This window comes from Amphiura filiformis, chromosome 2, assembly GCF_039555335.1.
Source record: "Amphiura filiformis chromosome 2, Afil_fr2py, whole genome shotgun sequence".
Lineage (NCBI taxonomy): Eukaryota > Metazoa > Echinodermata > Ophiuroidea > Amphilepidida > Amphiuridae > Amphiura > Amphiura filiformis.
The window spans coordinates 14,326,449-14,344,504 of NC_092629.1; the positions used below are offsets into that span (position 1 = coordinate 14,326,449).

The 18,056-nt window shown below is 37.2% G+C and overlaps 1 protein-coding gene across 1 annotated transcript in view; it reads left to right on the forward strand.

The window, feature by feature from the left end:
* Nucleotides 1–1,920: 1,920 nt before the first annotated feature.
* Nucleotides 1,921–18,056, forward strand: part of LOC140145919 (vitellogenin-like) — a 33,617-nt gene continuing 17,481 nt past the window's right edge. The window contains exons 1-10 of the mRNA XM_072167647.1: nt 1,921–2,165; nt 3,084–3,241; nt 4,953–5,117; nt 10,836–10,952; nt 11,925–12,101; nt 12,879–13,030; nt 13,859–13,994; nt 14,816–14,973; nt 15,286–15,457; nt 16,218–16,547. Coding sequence (XP_072023748.1) covers nt 2,099–2,165; nt 3,084–3,241; nt 4,953–5,117; nt 10,836–10,952; nt 11,925–12,101; nt 12,879–13,030; nt 13,859–13,994; nt 14,816–14,973; nt 15,286–15,457; nt 16,218–16,547 — 1,632 coding nt within the window. The 5' untranslated portion in view covers nt 1,921–2,098. The remainder of the gene's footprint in view (nt 2,166–3,083; nt 3,242–4,952; nt 5,118–10,835; nt 10,953–11,924; nt 12,102–12,878; nt 13,031–13,858; nt 13,995–14,815; nt 14,974–15,285; nt 15,458–16,217; nt 16,548–18,056) is intronic.

The window sequence follows — 18,056 nt, forward strand, 5'->3', positions numbered from 1 at the left end:
GCTTTAAATTAATTCATTGCCAAAAGTTAATAATCGAGAAAGGTAAATTAATTAGCAAAATAATAGATCCAGTAGGTTGCAAATGGTTGGTTGATGCAATCATGTGTCAAGCGATATCGCTCGAAAGTTGAGATTTCTTCAGCTCGCATAAGCGACATCGTTTTGTATCGATTGATCGGCTTGACGCTCTAAAAACGGAAGTAAACATTGAGCATGCATGAGAATCGCTTTTCTGCAAGAGCGACCGAGTATAAATTCAGCTTTATATTCATTGCTTTTTTGCTTGTATTGTTTGTTTTCACTTCTCCCAAATCGATTACTGAACCAAATTCTGTAATTTTTTGTCTTCAAAATTAGGGTTGTCTTCTTTTGTGCATCATTTTTCAACCAGTTTTCTTAACTTTGGTTGTTGGTCTATTTTTGACCTAACAGACTATTCCAGTTGAAATCCATACCCCCTATGAAAAACATTACCTTAATCTTTCATACAGGGAGTGTGAATTTCAATTGGGGTTACCTTAGAGTCCGAAGTTTACCGTTTTCTAAAATCCATTTTCCGTGTTGTAAAATTTGTAAATCTGTGTCATGAATAAAGCTTAAATGTATAAACATTAAACAATGATATTAATGTCACAATAAAGTGTTCAATATCACGATCAATATGCTCTGATGCAGAATATTCTCACGATAGTAGGCCGATTGTTACAATGTTTGGAGGGATATAGGGGGTTCATGCACGGGTAATATACCTTTATTTCGGTATTATTAAACAGTATTTTTATCATAAATATACACAACTCATGATTGTTTTTAACATTTATTTCTCTTATCTTTTTTTGTCTATTCTTGTCACATCATACAAAATGTCATTTTCTGTGTTGTACCTCCGATTCTCAGCGTGATTTTCTTCCGCTTTTCGTAAAACTGAAAACTTCAGACTCTAGGTTACCTGAAGGGGTGACTCCATAGTCTCCATTTGAAATCTATACTCAGAGCGAAGAAGATTATAAGGTCATGTTTTCCATAGGGTGTGTATGGATTTCAACTGGAATAGCCCAATTCGGTTATCCATATCAATGCATGGCCTTACATCAGTGACATGTTTACACAGTGCAACATTTGCAATGCAACCTTTGCAATTCATAAAAATCATCAAAATAAAATTTTTGGAACCTTTGTCATTGTCATAGATGTGCTAACATAGCCGGCTAGTAGTTCAGCCGATACATGTATTTAAGACAAAATCAGACATCTTACATGAATTTGTAATTTATATACTGATAGTATATAAATTAGCAACATGTATTTCAATGGGGCTTCAACTTTGTCGATAATGCTGTTTCCTTGTTTTTTGGCCTAAATTTTTCATTTCAGAAATACCTAATGACAATTTTAATGACTTATCCTTTACTTTTAAGTGATTTTTACACAATTTTAATCTTTTTATACGTTCTTTTTATATTTTTAATACTTTCACTGAATGGGACTTTTTTTTCAGTAAAAAATGTTGAAGTTGGCTCTTTTAAAGAAAAGATTTGCAAAAGGTCCACTTTTATCTCACAGTTACCCTCCCCCAACAACAATAAATCTTGGCTATGGGCATGTGAATAAGTTTTGCACTTGATTATAGTCTTTTACAATGTGTATGTTTGTTCCTGTTGTATAACATTTGGGATCTTTGCTTACAAATTTGACAACGATTGAAAATGTCATACAATCCAAATTGTGTAACATAATTTGCATCCAATTTTATAATTCTTCCAGTCTCGATATCAAAATTATTCAAATGGCTTCCACAATTTTTCTGGAATCAAGAGTACCTCAAACACTAGGATCCACAACATGCTCATATATCAGGGGCACAGTTCTTAAACCCCAATACGTTTGTACATTCATTGAATGACCTTTGTAGATTTGGGTACAAAAACTCATACTCTGCAACTTGAGGTCAAATTTTGCAGTATGATTATGTAACTGAGGTTATTGGACTATGCGATTTGGATTAGGCTATTGTGGTCCATAGTGAAAGATCATAGTTGATAACAAACAGTAGTTGATAAGTGTGAAAAGAAAGTATCAACTTGAATTTGTTAATTGCATGTTTTTGATATTTTTTTTCACAGGTGCCACAATCACAATCACCCCAAAACTCAAGGACACATTTGGTAAGTTTTTTATTTTATTTATTAGTTAAAGCCATATTGTAACATTAACTGAGGAGGACACCCTCAATATTTTTCACAATTTTTTTTACACGATTATATTGTACTTTATTAAACTAACATACACTGAAGAAATCAAGACTCCAGGTGCTTTAGTTTGGTCAAAATTCGAGATTTTGAATAAAATGGAGGCCGAAATGTTGTCTAGTTATTACGATGGAAATATTAGTAGAACGCATATGCGATGTTCATAACACAGTATGTTCATGGCATGCGGGACGGTGGCACACACATCAAAGGATGGTGCCATAGTACAATTGACGGAGTGACATGCATTGGCGACATCGGCGCTGGTAGTAAATTCAAATTTCTTTGCTTTACCTCAGTTGTTCGACTCAAACTTAGAAGTGGACATATCTGATAATAAAAGCTAACTTTTATGGCAAAGAAATACTAATCTATTTTGTATGGAAATGTTACAATATGGCTTTAATATCTTTTATTTTTATGTTTTCTTATGTTTTCTGAATATTGAATGACCCAAAGACATGTATGAAATAAAGCTTAACTATACAGTTAATAGATCTAAACCAGAGATAGATAAAAAGTAAAATTGAATAATCATTCAAGTTCAGAAGCTATACACTACTTATCCTTATACTATTCAGCAAGTTCCTTTGCACTACCTGATGGCGATTCCTGATTATCGTGTAAAAAGCGCTTGGGTCAGAAAATCATGCTTCTCAGTTTTTTTCTAGGATTATACCATTGAAAATCTCTCTCTATCATATCTGAACTGATGATCTATCTTTACATTACCATGTGTAACTGTTATGTTTGAAAGATCATATTTCATCAGAAATTCGAGATATTAAACAAAAATCTCACAATATTTGTATTTGTTTCCGTTTTCATCACCAGTGTCCCACACCTACCAAGATGTAGGGAAGATGTTCCTCTACAACTACACAGCTTTCCTCAATACCACTTTCCCTCAATCTGGATTGGAGTTTATTGGACAGAAAATCAAATGTGGTGTAGAGTTGACTGTTCTTACCAATGAAATCCTTCACATGAATGTAAGTACGAAGGTGTTCCTCAAGATCCAATCTTGGGCCTCTTTATGATTTATATAAACTGCTCAAATAAAGAAAGTACGCAGTCATGTAACCTGTCCTACACCAAAACCTGATCATGTTATGACAATTTAATTGATACGGTCGTATGGCGAATCTTGTTAGCTCAATTTGATACCAAATTTGATACCAAACACTCAAAAGTGACAAAGTTTGATACCAGTTTATGGTATTTGGTGCATTTTAAAAGTTGCAAATCAACACTATGCACACGGTCGAAATTGCTTTGCATGGTAATTTGGTCAAGCTTGTTTGCCCATGGGCCCTTGTCGACTATCCCAAGTGCGCGCTTTATTCAATTGTTAATTTAAAACGCATGGATTGCTACAGTGCTTTACTGATGAATACTAGGGCACGATGCGATCGATATGACCTAGCGGTTGTCTCGGGCTATGTCAATGGTCGCGCTCTGCTGTTCACCTCTAGAGGTCCGCGTGGTCCGCTTTTAATTTGCAACTTTTGAAAATGCACCAAATTTCATATACTGGTATCAATCTCTGGGAATTTGGTATCAAATTGCAGCTAACAAGATTCTGCACACGACCGTATCAATTAAATTGTCATAACAAGATCTGGTTTTGGTGTAGGACAGGTTACATGACTGCGGACTTTCTTTATTTGAGCAGTTTATGTCATGTGTATGTAAGCCTAATACTCAACATTGTTATCCTTCACATGTAAGTAGGAAGGTGTTCCTCTAAATCCAATCTTAGGTCCCTTTATGATTTTTATATGTTGTGTGTCACCACTTTAACATATTTCACTTGTATGTGAACCAAATACTCACTAATGGAATCTTTCAGATGTATGCAAGTAGGAATTTATCGTACAAGTTCCAAGTTTAAATGCATGTTGAATGCATTTGATTTAGTATTATGGTGCATACATAAATCCAAATAGTTCAATAGGTGAGACTCGCAGTTCACAGATGATTTAATGTGGTGAAAATCAAGAATGCAAATTGGAAGTTCCCTCAAGGTCCAATGAGCTATTCCAGTTGAAATTTACACTACCTGTGTGGAAGATTTTGGAAATATATTCCTCAGGGGAGTACCTTTTTCAAATGTAATTGGTCAGGTTTAATCATTTTGAAACCCATACTCTCCCTGTATTATGATTTTACCTATACACCTATCCGACTTCGCCATTACTGCGGTGTCCCCGATGTAAAACTGCGGTGTCCCGAGGTCGGGGGTTCTATCCATTATTTCTTGTGTGCTATACATAATTGCACCCGGGAATTATACACCGCAGTGATATTCAATACACAATCATGAGTATTGAATTACGAATTAAATCTCCGCTCTGGTACATCTGTGTTGCCGTCAATAGAGGGCCAAATACAGTAAACGCTTCTCGGATTGGTGTATATCTTCCACAACTGGATTGAGTATTTCAAATGGAAGTTACCAAATTGTCTGTTATATTTGAATCTGTGGAAGACATTAGCTAAATCTTCCATAGGTGTAGTGTGGGTTTTAAATGGAATAGTCTAATCTTAGGCCCTTTGTAGAAATTGTTGAAGGACTTGATGTAAGCTTATTGCATTTCTTTTTCAATGATAATGTTTCCCTTGCTACTGTGCAAGATTCAGATTAAGGTATTGTAAGTTTGAATTCATATTTTTATAGTAATTGTCTTATCTTTTGCACAGCTAACCGATATCATGGTTATGGAAGTGAATGGAACGTTCAACTGGACTTTGAAGGAAAAGAACATCACATACCCAATCAATGTCAGCATGTGGAACTCATCTCTTACACAGAACTACACTGAAGCACTCAAGAACCCCATTACCTTCCAATATGTCAATGGCAAGGTAGGGCATATTTTGTAGTATTTCCCAATTGTGTGTTCCTCAGGGTTCAGTCATAGGTCCTAAATGGACAATATCAGCATGTGGAACTCATCCCTTACACAGAAATACACCAAGGCACTCAAGAACCTCATTACCTTCCAGTATGTCAATGGCAAGGTAGGGCATATTTTGTAGTATTTCCCAATTGTGTGTTCCTCAGGGTCAAGTCATAGGTCCTTAATAGGACCCCGTCAACTTCCAATATGCCAATGGCAATGTAGGATAGAGTTTGCGTTATTACCCAATTGGGTGTTCCTCGGGGTCCAGTCATAGGTCCTAAATAGAAACCCATCCATTTCCAGTATGCCAATGGCAAGATACATGTAGTACCGAATGTTTGTTTCCCAATTGTGTATTCCTCAGGGTACAGTTATAGGTCCTAAGTGGATATTAGAGAATAAACGATAGGTATTTTTGTTTTTACTAACCTAGCTCTACGATAGACGACAGGCAGGTCTAATATTTTGAGCAACTACGATAAAAATATTGTAACTGCCTTGATATGTTGCCTGAACTCTGCCTCTTTTCATTTTTGGGGTCCAGGAGACAATTTAACAGAGTTCATGTTCAATGATCTAAAACTATCAGTTTTTTTTCATGCATTGTGAACACCCTCAGTGGCTAGACTTTGAACTCATTCCAGTTAGACAGATGCAGTAGACAACAGATCTGGCAAAATTATCAGTGCTGAACATGTGGATACAAGTTATCTGTCGATTTAGAGACTAAATGGTCTGTGTCAAGTGGTCATCAGTTATTACGATCATGTCCCGATCTGACCTCTATTGGTACTATCTGACTATTATATCCTTATACAAATAAAATCAGTTTTTATCAATATTTGTTCAATCAGTGCAAAGACCGTTAGACCATAATTATTTACTAAACTATTCAGCAATTACTTCAGGGGTGTCCGTCTGCTCTGTCTGATTACCACGTAAAAACAACTAGGTCACACGTTATTACGCAGCTTGACCAACAAATGAGGTGCCGATGCGATGATGACGTGATTAAATTATCCAATCAGAACTCCACTTCTGTAAATGCCATAAACTGCGCAAAATTGGCAGACTGCTGGAGACCTGTGCTGAAAACTATAGAGGCCCTGCATGAAATTATCGATTGGCTCCAAACAAAGGATTTGAGCCGGTATCCTTCACCGTAGTTATGGCGGAGTGCAGTCCATTCAATCAAATGTTGTCATCAACCTATTTGATGGTAGTGCAGGGTTATGTGTGTGAGACGAACTGTCACGGTAGATTGCAATCATGCTTTTGTTGAATGCATTTGAGTAGTCCGCCATATTTACGGGATGATACGTCACATGCAAGGCCTCTATAGATGATTTGAGACTATAGTTGACTTGTACACTTGTTATGCAAGTTTTTGTCGCTAAATCAGAAAATTGTTCTAAATAAATTAAAAAAATTGTAGAATTTAACAAGTTAGTCAACACTGTAAAAGTGGAAATTTTTGCGCTACATTTATTTTCACTCTTTTTGCTTTACAAGCTGCTATCATGAAAATAACAACATGCAAATATATTCCTTTTGTTTATAGGTCAATGTAAGGAAACTTAAAATCATGAATTTAAAAACAAGGGAAACATTTTTAACTTGGCAAAGCACGAAAAATTAATCACACCAAAATGTGCATTTTTGCAGTTTTAGGGTTGGTTCATGGACACTTACAATAACATCTACACACAGTTGCAGGGGGGGCCGGCCAAGATTGACTGAATTTTGACGTCATCATTGGTTTTACACGTAAACACAAAAATGTCTCAAATAATTCCAAAAGTGTATGCTTGTTATCAAGCACTATTTTATCAGTCTAAATCTGTTGAGGTTCGACAATGAACCTCATTGTAAGTACTGTTTTTTTGAATTTTTGTATGAATAACGCACAATATGTTACGATATATACTGAAAATTTCCCTCCATGTATACCAATGCGATTACGTAGTGTAGGGGTAAGAATCTCGCCTCCCATGCAGAGGGTCCCGAGATCGATTCCCACCCCGACGATGATTAAAAATTTTTCTTCTTTTTTCTTTGAATCTAAAATTATTTATTTTCATGTGAAAATGTATACATTGCACTGGGAAATATATTTTGTGCATTTTTTTTCTGTAATGGGGCCAATAAAGCTAAAAACGCACAGACTCGGGAAAAAATAATTGCGTCCAACGTCCAGGCAGTGTTGCTGTCATATTGTCTGTTTTGTTTACGCTTTTGGCTGTTGCCACATGAATAATGTCGTCCACCATCGTCTGCAGAGTTGAAGCTTCACATTTTTAGTACTGCTGTGTTTTTTTTCATTCCTCCACTTATCCAACATTTTGCTTGTTCGACATATCACCTTAAGCCCATCAACAAGGACTGACTTAAAAGTTTTAGGATATGGATGCGCTATGTACCATTTAATATGTCAATGGTTAGGGTTAGGACCGGGGATAGGGTAATAACTGCTGTATGTAAACATTAATAGAAAGCAAAATTAACTTCTTTAATTTGCTACTTATATTTGGTACACTCACTGGAGCGCTTTCATCGGGCCAACAGTGAATGTTATTGCTATGAAGATTTATTGTTGCTAGTGATGTTGAGACACCATCGATGACATCACAGGTGTAGATGAAATCAAACAAGAGGGCGCTACAGCATTTTTTAAAAGACAAGCCACACTATCTAGTGCCTTTAATGCCGCTTTACTGTCTTTGTTACAAACAAAACAAAGGTTATGACAAAGGACAGATATAAGAACAAATCTAATCTTTGTCTGAGCTTGTTATTGTACTAAAAAATAATACGACCAAAGATCAAGTACATCATCCATGATTCCACAAAGGGGTTATGAGGTCAAATTTCAAGCCTTGGTTATTGAATGGAAACTAGTGAACTGAGGCACTAGAGATGAGAGTTTTTAGGGTTATATCGCATCCAGAATGATCATGATTTGGCCTATCACGCTCATATCATGCCGTGACAGGTTTGTTGCCTTAAACTTTCTAAGTTTTGAGCTATAATTATTTATCAGTTTATTCCCCTCAATTAAAATAAATAAATAAATAGGTGTTATTCTTGATTCAAATCAATGCAAATCATGCTTTAGTGGAATGACTATGCATGCCAGCTGGGCCTACTTCTTGTATATATACTATTGTGGACGGTTATATCCCTCACTGCAGTAGTGATTTATTTTAAGGGCACAGACCTTTTCCTGTCCAGACTGTGCTGTATATCCAATTCCAGTTGAAATCCATACAACCCCTATTGAAGACATGACATTCCACACAATGTGAATGGGTGATTCCATTTGCAAGTCTTGTAAAGTCATACAATCAGAACAAGGAACATGAAAACTTCATGACAAATCTGAAATGTATTATTTCAATTGTAAAAGTTGACTTGTGAGAAATACTTTTCTTGGTGCTGGGACATGTCTAAGATTTCCGGTTGGAAAGGATCCCACTAGGTCAGTCCTGGCTGGGAAATTTCAGTCGGGGGATAAAATGCTGACTGTGACAATTCGGGGTTCAAGTTAGTAGGGTCGATGATCTGAGTAGGGAATGAAAACAAAATGTCTGGCTCATCTTTAACCCTATGAGAACTACCTGCCTATTGGTCAAAAAGAAGTTTTCATTATCAAATGGACCAATCAGCAACATTGTTAGAATAATTTCACCACACAAAAAATTGGGGTGAATTATTTGTAAAGCTCCATTCTGATTGGTGATTAAAGTGAAGATATCACGCAATAGACCAATCAGAGTTAATGTTAGATCGGCAGGTAAGCTAGAAGTTGACATTGACTTTGACGATAAGGAAGTAATTGTATGCAAATGATGTTTTAAAAGGGTAATTAATGTTGATAATGTATTGATTAACTGATTATGAGTGGAATTTAGCTTGCTTATAATTAATGATAGATAAACATGTCATAAAAGATGAAATATTGATAATAGTTATAGATAATCTTTGTTTTCCAGCATCAAAGTTCAATATGATTTATAATATTTGAAGAAAGGAATAACATTTTCATTATTAGTAGCAGTCAGAGTGTTCAAAAAATGTCAGCCCAAATCATGGGTCAAATAATTGAAAAGTCACCCAATTTTTTTCTTACCCATTGGTTTCTATGGGACAGGAAATTGTTAAAAGTCATGGAAAAAATCTTCAAAAGTCGCCCAATTGGGCTACTAAATTGCGGGTTTGGCAACCCTGGTAGCATTACCATAAAGATTTGCCTAATGGCGCTCTAATCTTCTCCCCTCATTCATCAACAGTCGGGTTGATGACTGAGAAAACTATGTGGGAAAAAAGTGACGGACCTTGGTTGCACTGAGACTGTGCACAGTGCTTGTGTCCAAATTGACCTTTTGACCAAGTTTGTCGTTTTAGCACTTCATAGCACGATCTTGTCACAATGGTGCAGTACAATGGCATGGTACATAAGCACCGCTAGTCAGTTGTGCTATAGCGCACAATCAAAGTTGTGTGAGAAAGTCTGAAGCGCTATTAACTGTAAGTTATTCAGTCATCACTACGTGAGGACACGGTGGCTCAGTGGTTACGGCCTTGGACTCATAATCTGAGAGCTTGCTCGATGTGCGTTGGTTCGAGTCCCCGTCCCACCACCATGTTGCGCCCTTTGGCAAGGCGCTTTGCCTCGCTTGCCTCACCCCACCCAGGTGTAATGGGAAGCTGTTAGGGGTAGTCACAGTCGTTGTACTGATGAACCCTGCGCCCGATTGTAGGCTGCAAACGTGGTTCCGACATATTCTAATAACGGCAGAATAAATGTAAAGCGCTTTGAGGCTGTTTACGGCATAAAGCGCTATATAAATATCTACATTTATTTTATTTTTTTAACACAAGTACTTACAGAGTGTAGACAAGAGATGGAGTTAGTAATGGTGCACATTAGAAGGGGAGGGGGAAGGAAGGGGTCAAAGGTGACTAGTGTGTATATAGTTACCTCCAGGTACAACGGTATATAAATTGCCCAAAAACTTTGTACATGCAATCCATGGTGTTTTTGAACAAATTTCTAGTGATTCCTTTTTTGGTCAGTGCCGGCGCCAGGAATTTTTTTCGGGGGGCATTGAGGGGGCAAATTTCAGCAAAAAGTGGAAATTTTTGTAATTTTGGGTTTTACAGGAAGGGGCCAACGGGGGGGGAGGGGTCAAGAGTTCTGACTGGGGTATTTGCCCCTTTCATTGGCCATGGGCCTCAATAACCCTAAAGGGTTATTTATTTTTTTATGTGTTTTTGACATCTACTTCTGTGCCCAGTATATTGTTAATCCATACAATTATTTATAACCTACTTAAGTTAAATTGGGCTGTTCCATTTAAAATCCACAACCCACCTGGAAAATTTATGAAATATCTACCACAGAGGGAGTATGAATTTCAAATGGAATGAACTCATCAGGCTGCTCCGCTTGAATTTCATACACCCTCTGAGAAAGTTCAACCTGAATTTTCCACAGAGAGGGTGAGTTCAAATCAAATGGGGCTGCTAATGTGTTCATTCCATTTGAAATTCATACTCCCTCTGTGGCAGATATTTCCAAAATCTTCCACAGGGGGAGTTTGGATTTGAAATGGATTGCCCATTGTACTCATTTTATAGCTATAAAAGATTGTTTCTTTTTTGTTAATTTTTACTACAGATTGTGAAAGTTTTTGCCAACAAGACTGATCCAGAATGGGTTGTGAACATGAAGAAGGGTATCATCAACATGTTGACACTGCAGCTGGAAAATGAAGATATCTTTACAAAGAAAGAGGTAGGGCCTCAATATTTACCCATGGGGAGGAGCTAGGGGATTAGAGGGGTGACAGTTGGGGAGGAGAGGAGAGAACTAGGCTAAGGTTATTTACAAAAAGAAAGAGATACAGTCTCAAAATGGAGAGGAGATAGACTGCTACCCTCAGTAGGTCAACGTCGAGGTAGATGACTGAGAATTGAATTTATGTGTTAAAAAAGTGTTGGATATTTCCCGAGAATCCGGGAACTGAGACTGTACATTTGGTCACAAAGCACGATCCTGTCACAATGTCGCAGTAAGACACCACGCCGATTGGAAGTTGCACAATGGTACACAACCAAAGTCTGTGACTTCTCTCTAGTCCGAATGGTCGCTAGTACAAAGGTTCTCTAGTCCGAAGTCCAAAAACTAAATTAAGTTTGTTAATCCGAAGGTTCTCTCTAGTCTGGATATAGAATAAGGGTTAGGGTTAGCAAGCCTTATTGTATATGCGGACTATAGAATCTTATTTATTATTCGGACTAGTGAACCCTCAGATTAGATAATCCGATATTCGGACTAGCAAACCTTTTTCAGAATTTGGACTATTGAATGGTAAATTATGTGTTCGGACTAGCGAACCTTTGGACTAGCGAATCTTCAGATTAAGGAGCCTTCGGACTAAGGACTAAGGAGAGTTTCACCTCCAAAGTCACACACAAAGTCACACACAAATATTTTCAGGAGTCCAACACGATATGAACACCTAAGTTTTGCAGTTGACGCTACAAATATGCCACATGTACATGCACAGTTGTAGATGACAGAGGACTTAGTCTAGAGAGGGGGACTAGAGGGAGGAGAGGGAGGAGGAGAGGGCAGTCAAGTAAGCATGACTGTTAAGGGGCTGGAATCTGGCACCTGATGTGGGCGTTTTGACCATAATTTCTCATAACAGTGATCCATGTTGGCACAAATGTTTGATACATTACAATTTGGTTGTATTAACAGGAAGGAATTGCTGGCGCCTGCGAGACTGTCTACCATGTTCGTGAGATGCGCAACAAGGACAACATCAAGACATTCAACATCACCAAAGTCAGCAACTTGAACAACTGCACCGATGCACCAAGATTGTTTACAAAGACAATGGATCTCAAAGAATGCAAGGAATGCGACCAAGAAATGGTAAGTTAAATTTGATATAAATGGACTATTCAAATTGAAATCCACACTCCCGGCCACACTCCTTCTTAGAAAGATTTAACTGAAATCTTCCACAGAGGGAGTATGGGTTTCATATAGAATAGACAAAGACTATAGATCTCAAAGAATGCAAGGAATGTGACCAAGAAATGGTAAGTTTGATATAAACGGACTATTCAAATTGAAATTCACACTCCTTTGACAGATTTAAGTAAATTCTTTCACAGAGGGAGTATGGGTTTCATATAGAATAGACAAAGAAATTTTGTAAGTTTGTAAATGTATGCGACAATTGAGAACTACCTAAATGAATATTGTGTCCAATTTTGAACCAATCAAGGAGGGTATTAATAAGATCATCTGCAAATGCAAGTTTGACCATAAATAGTTTAAAGCCTAATCATAATTGGCAATTGATATGAGCATTTCAAATTATCAATCAATCAGAAATTCTGTTAGATGACCAGTAGTGTCCAGGGGGTTTAAATAGAAAGCAAAATTAAATTTCTACGCTACTCAAATTTGGAAAATTCACCTGATCACTTTCACTGGGTCAACCAGCATCTTCACTGGATGTTATTGCTCTGAAGATTTGTTGTTGCTAGTGATGTAGAGACACCTCCGATGATGTCACAGATGTAGATTCAGTTTTTTGTGAGGTGGATTTTGGAAAAGTATGAAAGTAGCCGGAAAAAATGAAATGAATATAATAGCATGAAAAGCTTTTCAATTCCTAACATTCCTCTGTGTCATATATAGACCGAGCCTCTTAAGGCCATTGCAACCTTTGAAATCAACGGCACCGGCATCGAACGCAACAAACTTTTCATTGAGAGCGTGAAGTCGTATTCCAGCTACGTCATGTCACCCAAGCTAGACTATGACAAGGGATCATACGCTGTCTTCCAATCGTAAGTTGATATAAATTCTGCGGATTTAAACTATTTGATCTGAAATTATTCAGTTGTTCAATTGTTTCGTCCATCCTTCTATCCTTCCTCTCATCCTTCCTTCATTCCTTCCTGCCTCGTTTGTTTGTCTGTTCATTCATTTATTCATTTTGTTTATTCCTTCCTTCCTTCCTTCCTTCCTTCCTTCCTCCCTTCCTTCCTTCCTTCCTTCCTTCCTTCCTTCCTTCCTTCCTTCCTTCATTCTTTCCTGCCTTCCTTCCCCATACATCCATCCCTCCCTCCTTCCCTTCATTCGTTCATTCGTTTGTTCGTTCGTTCGTTCGTTCGTTCGTTCGTTCGTTCGTTCGTTCATTCATTCATTCATTCATTCGCATTAGGGTTATAAGCAGTGGCGTAGATTTCTTTTTGACATTGGGGGGGGACGAAAAAAAAAAAAAATCTTGAAGTATAGTCAATGCAGCACCCTTTGGCGACAAAATTAGTTTATGATATACATGTGAGCGAAGCGCGAGAAAATTTTTGCTATTTTGAAGCTAAACTGATGAAATATGGTGTAAAAGTAGATTAAATGCGCACTTTTGGGGCTAAAATGTGCAAATATGAGGTTAATTTGGTCAGAAACCCATTATCAGGCGTCAACATTGGGGGGGGGGTGATTGTATGGACCATCCCCCCCTGGCAAAATATTGGGGGGGGGGGTAAATCCCCCCATCCCCGGGATCTACGCCTATGGTTATAAGGTATAACTTTTTGTGCTAATGTACTTTTGTCTTTAGCAAGTTCAATTATCTGTAATATCCATTTTTTGTATTATTATCAAATACACAGCCAGAATTTGACTTTGTGTGAAGTCCGATCAAAGGAGATCCGTCTTGAGGAGGACCTGATGGAGCGTGGATCAATCAAAATGATCTTCCCAGAGATGGTTGATGATATGGATAGATGGAACATGACACTCAAGAAGGTAGGTAAACCTACTTGTAAACCAAGTTGAACTACTTGTAAACCAAGTTAAACTGCTTATAGACCAAGTTAATTCATCTTCCCAACGGTTGTCAATGATATGGATAAATTGAATGTCACACTTGAGAAAATAGGTAAACCAAGTTAACTTGCAACCAAGATGAACTTCTTGTAAACCAAGTTAATTCATCTTCCCAAAGATTGTCAATGATATGGATAAATTGAATGTCACACTTGAGAAAATAGGTAAACCAAGTTAACTTGCAACCAAGATGAACTTCTTGTAAACCAAGTTAATTCATCTTCCCAATGGTTGTCAATAATATGGATAAATTGAATGTCACACTTGAGAAAATAGGTAAACCAAGTTAACTTGCAACCAAGATGAACTTCTTGTAAACCAAGTTAATTCATCTTCCCAAAGATTGTCAATGATACAGATAAAATTGATTATCACAAGAAGTCAGGTAAACCAAGTTGGACTGGTTGTAAACACCAAATTAATTCATCTTCTCAGAGATTTTAAATGATGTAGACCAATAAAACATAACACCCAAGAAGGTTGGTCAACCAAGTTAAACTACTTGTCAACCAAGTTAAACTACTTGTCAACCAAGTTAAACTACTTGTAAACCAAGTTAATATACTTGTCAACCAAGTTAAACTACTTGTAAACCAAGTTAAACTATATGTAAATCAAGTTAAACTACTTGTAAACCATGTTAATATACTTGTAAACCAAGTTAAACTACTTGTAAACTAAGTTGAACTGCACGGTCTGTAACACAGACTACTAATGATGCAACTGTCCTTCATTTCCAGGTTGAGTTCTTTGTCAACATGCTTAGCAACCAGAGCTTCACCAACTTCACCCTGGATACCCCAAGCCACTTCATTCATTTGGTCAGAAGCTTGAGGGAATGCAACATTACTCAACTAAGACAAGTCTGGAACTGGACTGAGAAGACTATGTACAAGAGGTAAGAGTGATAAAAGGAGTCATATTACTCTAATATTAAGTCAGGAATGTTTGTGAGTTACATTATCTGAGAAACTCCAAGTCATTTCATTCATTTGTTCAGGAGCTTGAGGGAATGCAAGATTACTCAGCTAAGACTTGAACTGGACATCGACTGATTATGTATAAGTGGTAGGAGTAAGAGTAATAAAAGAGTCATATTACTCTAATATTAGTTTTAGGAGTGTATGTGAAAATAATACTATTTCAAAAGCCACAAGCTATTTCATACATTCAGTCAGATTTTCAATCTTTTTTTTAATAATCTTTCTAGGGACTGGATTGTCAAGGCTCTCCCATACGTGAACAAGACCGCCATGACCCTGCTTGTGAAGGAGATGTTTGCCAACGGTACCATCAACGTGACCAAATGGCATGCTGAAGAACTTCTTACCAGTCTTGGATCCGTACAGGCACCAACTCTCAAGACGATCCAACATGTCAGGGTAAGTTACCATGGCAACAAGTTGCTTGGCAGCAACATTTATATACAGAAATTAACTTTTTAAACAAATTTTTGATGCCAATGTTACGTTGATTACTAAAGTTATGTGGAAGAATTGCAAATAAAAATTCAAGTGCAAGTCTTAAGGTTAGCAACTATTTTAAATTGTTGCGATTCAATAGGTCACAGCTTCTTGTGAATGGTAGTGAGCTTTGGCAGAAATTGCATTGATCATTTCATAGCGAGTGTGTAGAAGAATTCAAACATCACAGATATACTTTTCTATGTTGTGGGGTTTTTGAGTTATGTTGTAAAGAGGGCTGAAACAACAACACTTTTGTAAAATGTACATACCTCATTAACAACAATAAATCAAGCAAGTTTTCAAGCAAGTTTTCAAAGTATATGATTTGTAGAATGAACTTTTGCAAAACATCAAAGTGTTATTTTTCAATAATTTATTGATTTAGATAATGAAAATTGATTTTTTTTGGCTGCTTCGACCAACAATACCTCATCTACCCTTAACAACACTGTATAATTTGGTTTGAACAATCAGAATCATAAATTCTTATGATGATATTTGGAATCAGCATGAGAAATGCATTAAAATGAGTACAAACAAGCCTAGTATTGGTTTAGTGGTTCTTGAGATAGCTCTTGATATTTTGATAAAATATCTAAAAAATTAGATTGTTGAAGATATATATTTAGGAAGTATCTAAAGGGTGTATTGTAAGGGTAATATTTCCTTGTTTCAGGACATTTGCGAGATGGCCCTCTTCCGCGAACCAATCACCGACCTCCCTCGCGAGAACGTCACCAGGACTCTGCGACTCCGCCGTGCATGCTACATAAGCCTTGGCTCCTTGATCAGGCGTTTCAGGAAGGTTGAGAAATTTGTACCAAGCTCCCTGGTGCGATCTTTGACAAACTGCGAAGACAATTGGGTGAACATCTATTTGAATGCACCTACTATCAACAAGGGAACCTACAAAATGCTGATGGAATTCCGCAAGGATGATGTGAAACTGCAATGCATAGAAGCCAGGGGTAACGCTGGACTCCCAGACCATGTTGACACACATAAGGTATGAGGACAACCCAGGGGCCCACTCACATAAATGGTCTGTATGCATGCGTGACCAAAATAACAAGTAAAAAAGGGGTAGTTTTAGGCAAGGCAAGTTACGCATGTGACACATTTAGGTTTTTAAAAACACTGATTTTAAAGAATAAGGGTAGTTTTCTGAAACTGAACAACTTGTTTGGGGTACCTTTTCAAATTTTTGGTAAATTACAAATCCAAAAAGGGTACATTTTCTTCATTTTTACTAGCCAAAAATTCATTAGGAGGTAAATTCTATATTAAAATACATTATTAAGGGGCTAAATTTGCTGGTAGGGTAAAACTCATTTAGGGGGTATTTTAAAAATTTGGTCATGCATGTGTACACTATCATACTTGAGTGACACCCTGGGGAGGACAATGTGTTGACAGATTGACAAAGTTATGTGTAATTTTGGTGACGGCCAAAATCACAAATCAGGTTAACTCATTTTATGCAGTTATGTTAATAGCTTATGTTTTAAACCGCCTCTGAAATTTCAAACAAACATCTTATGTATGAAATGACAACATCTTTGGTGTTGAAGGTGTGATTTTGTGCTTTCCAAATGCATATGGTGTGGAATTGCCAGCACGTTTCTACTGGTACATGTGTTTGTACCAATGTCTGTTGAATGAAAACCTTCACAAATGTATTGCACAAATAAAATTGAGCTATTCCATTTATCTACCCCTGTGGAAGATTTTGAAAATATCTTTCACAGGCAGAGTATGAATTTCAAATGGAACTAGACTTAGCTGTGGTCTAAGACCACGAACACAGCCGTGCTGTGACCCCTTATTGACCTTTGACCCCAAAATATATGAAAGTCCCATAGACATTGGCTAGTGTCAATGTACATTTGCATGTGGCATCGCTATGCCATGTTACTTATGGCAGTAGGGGCATTTTGATGGTTTTTCGTCTCAGACCGGAAGTGACCCCTTGATGACCTTTGACCCAAAATAACAAAATACCACATATACACTGGGTAACCACAATTCATATATGAACATACCGTTACTGTCCTTTGTTTTTCTTAGCTAATAAAATTTTTTGAAGGTATTTCGTTTTATACCGGAAGTGATCCCTTAATGACCTTTGACCCCAAATCTGTGTACACCCCATATACACTGGGTAATACCAATGCATGTGTGCAAGTGGTATCACTGTTCTGCTTTGTTTGTGGAAGAAGATGCATTTTATAAGTATTTCGTTTTATACCGAAGTGACCCCTTAATGACCTTTGACCCCAAATTAAAAAATACCACATATACACTGGGTAACCACAATTTATGTGTGCATATACCGTTACTGTCCTCCGTTTTCTTAGCTAATAAAATTTTTTGAAGATATTTCGTTTTATACCGGAAATGACCCCTTAATGACCTTTGACCCCAAATCTGTGTACACCCCATATACACTGGGTAACACCAATGCATGTGTGCAAGTGGTATCACTGTCCTACGTAATTTGTGGAAGAAGATGCAT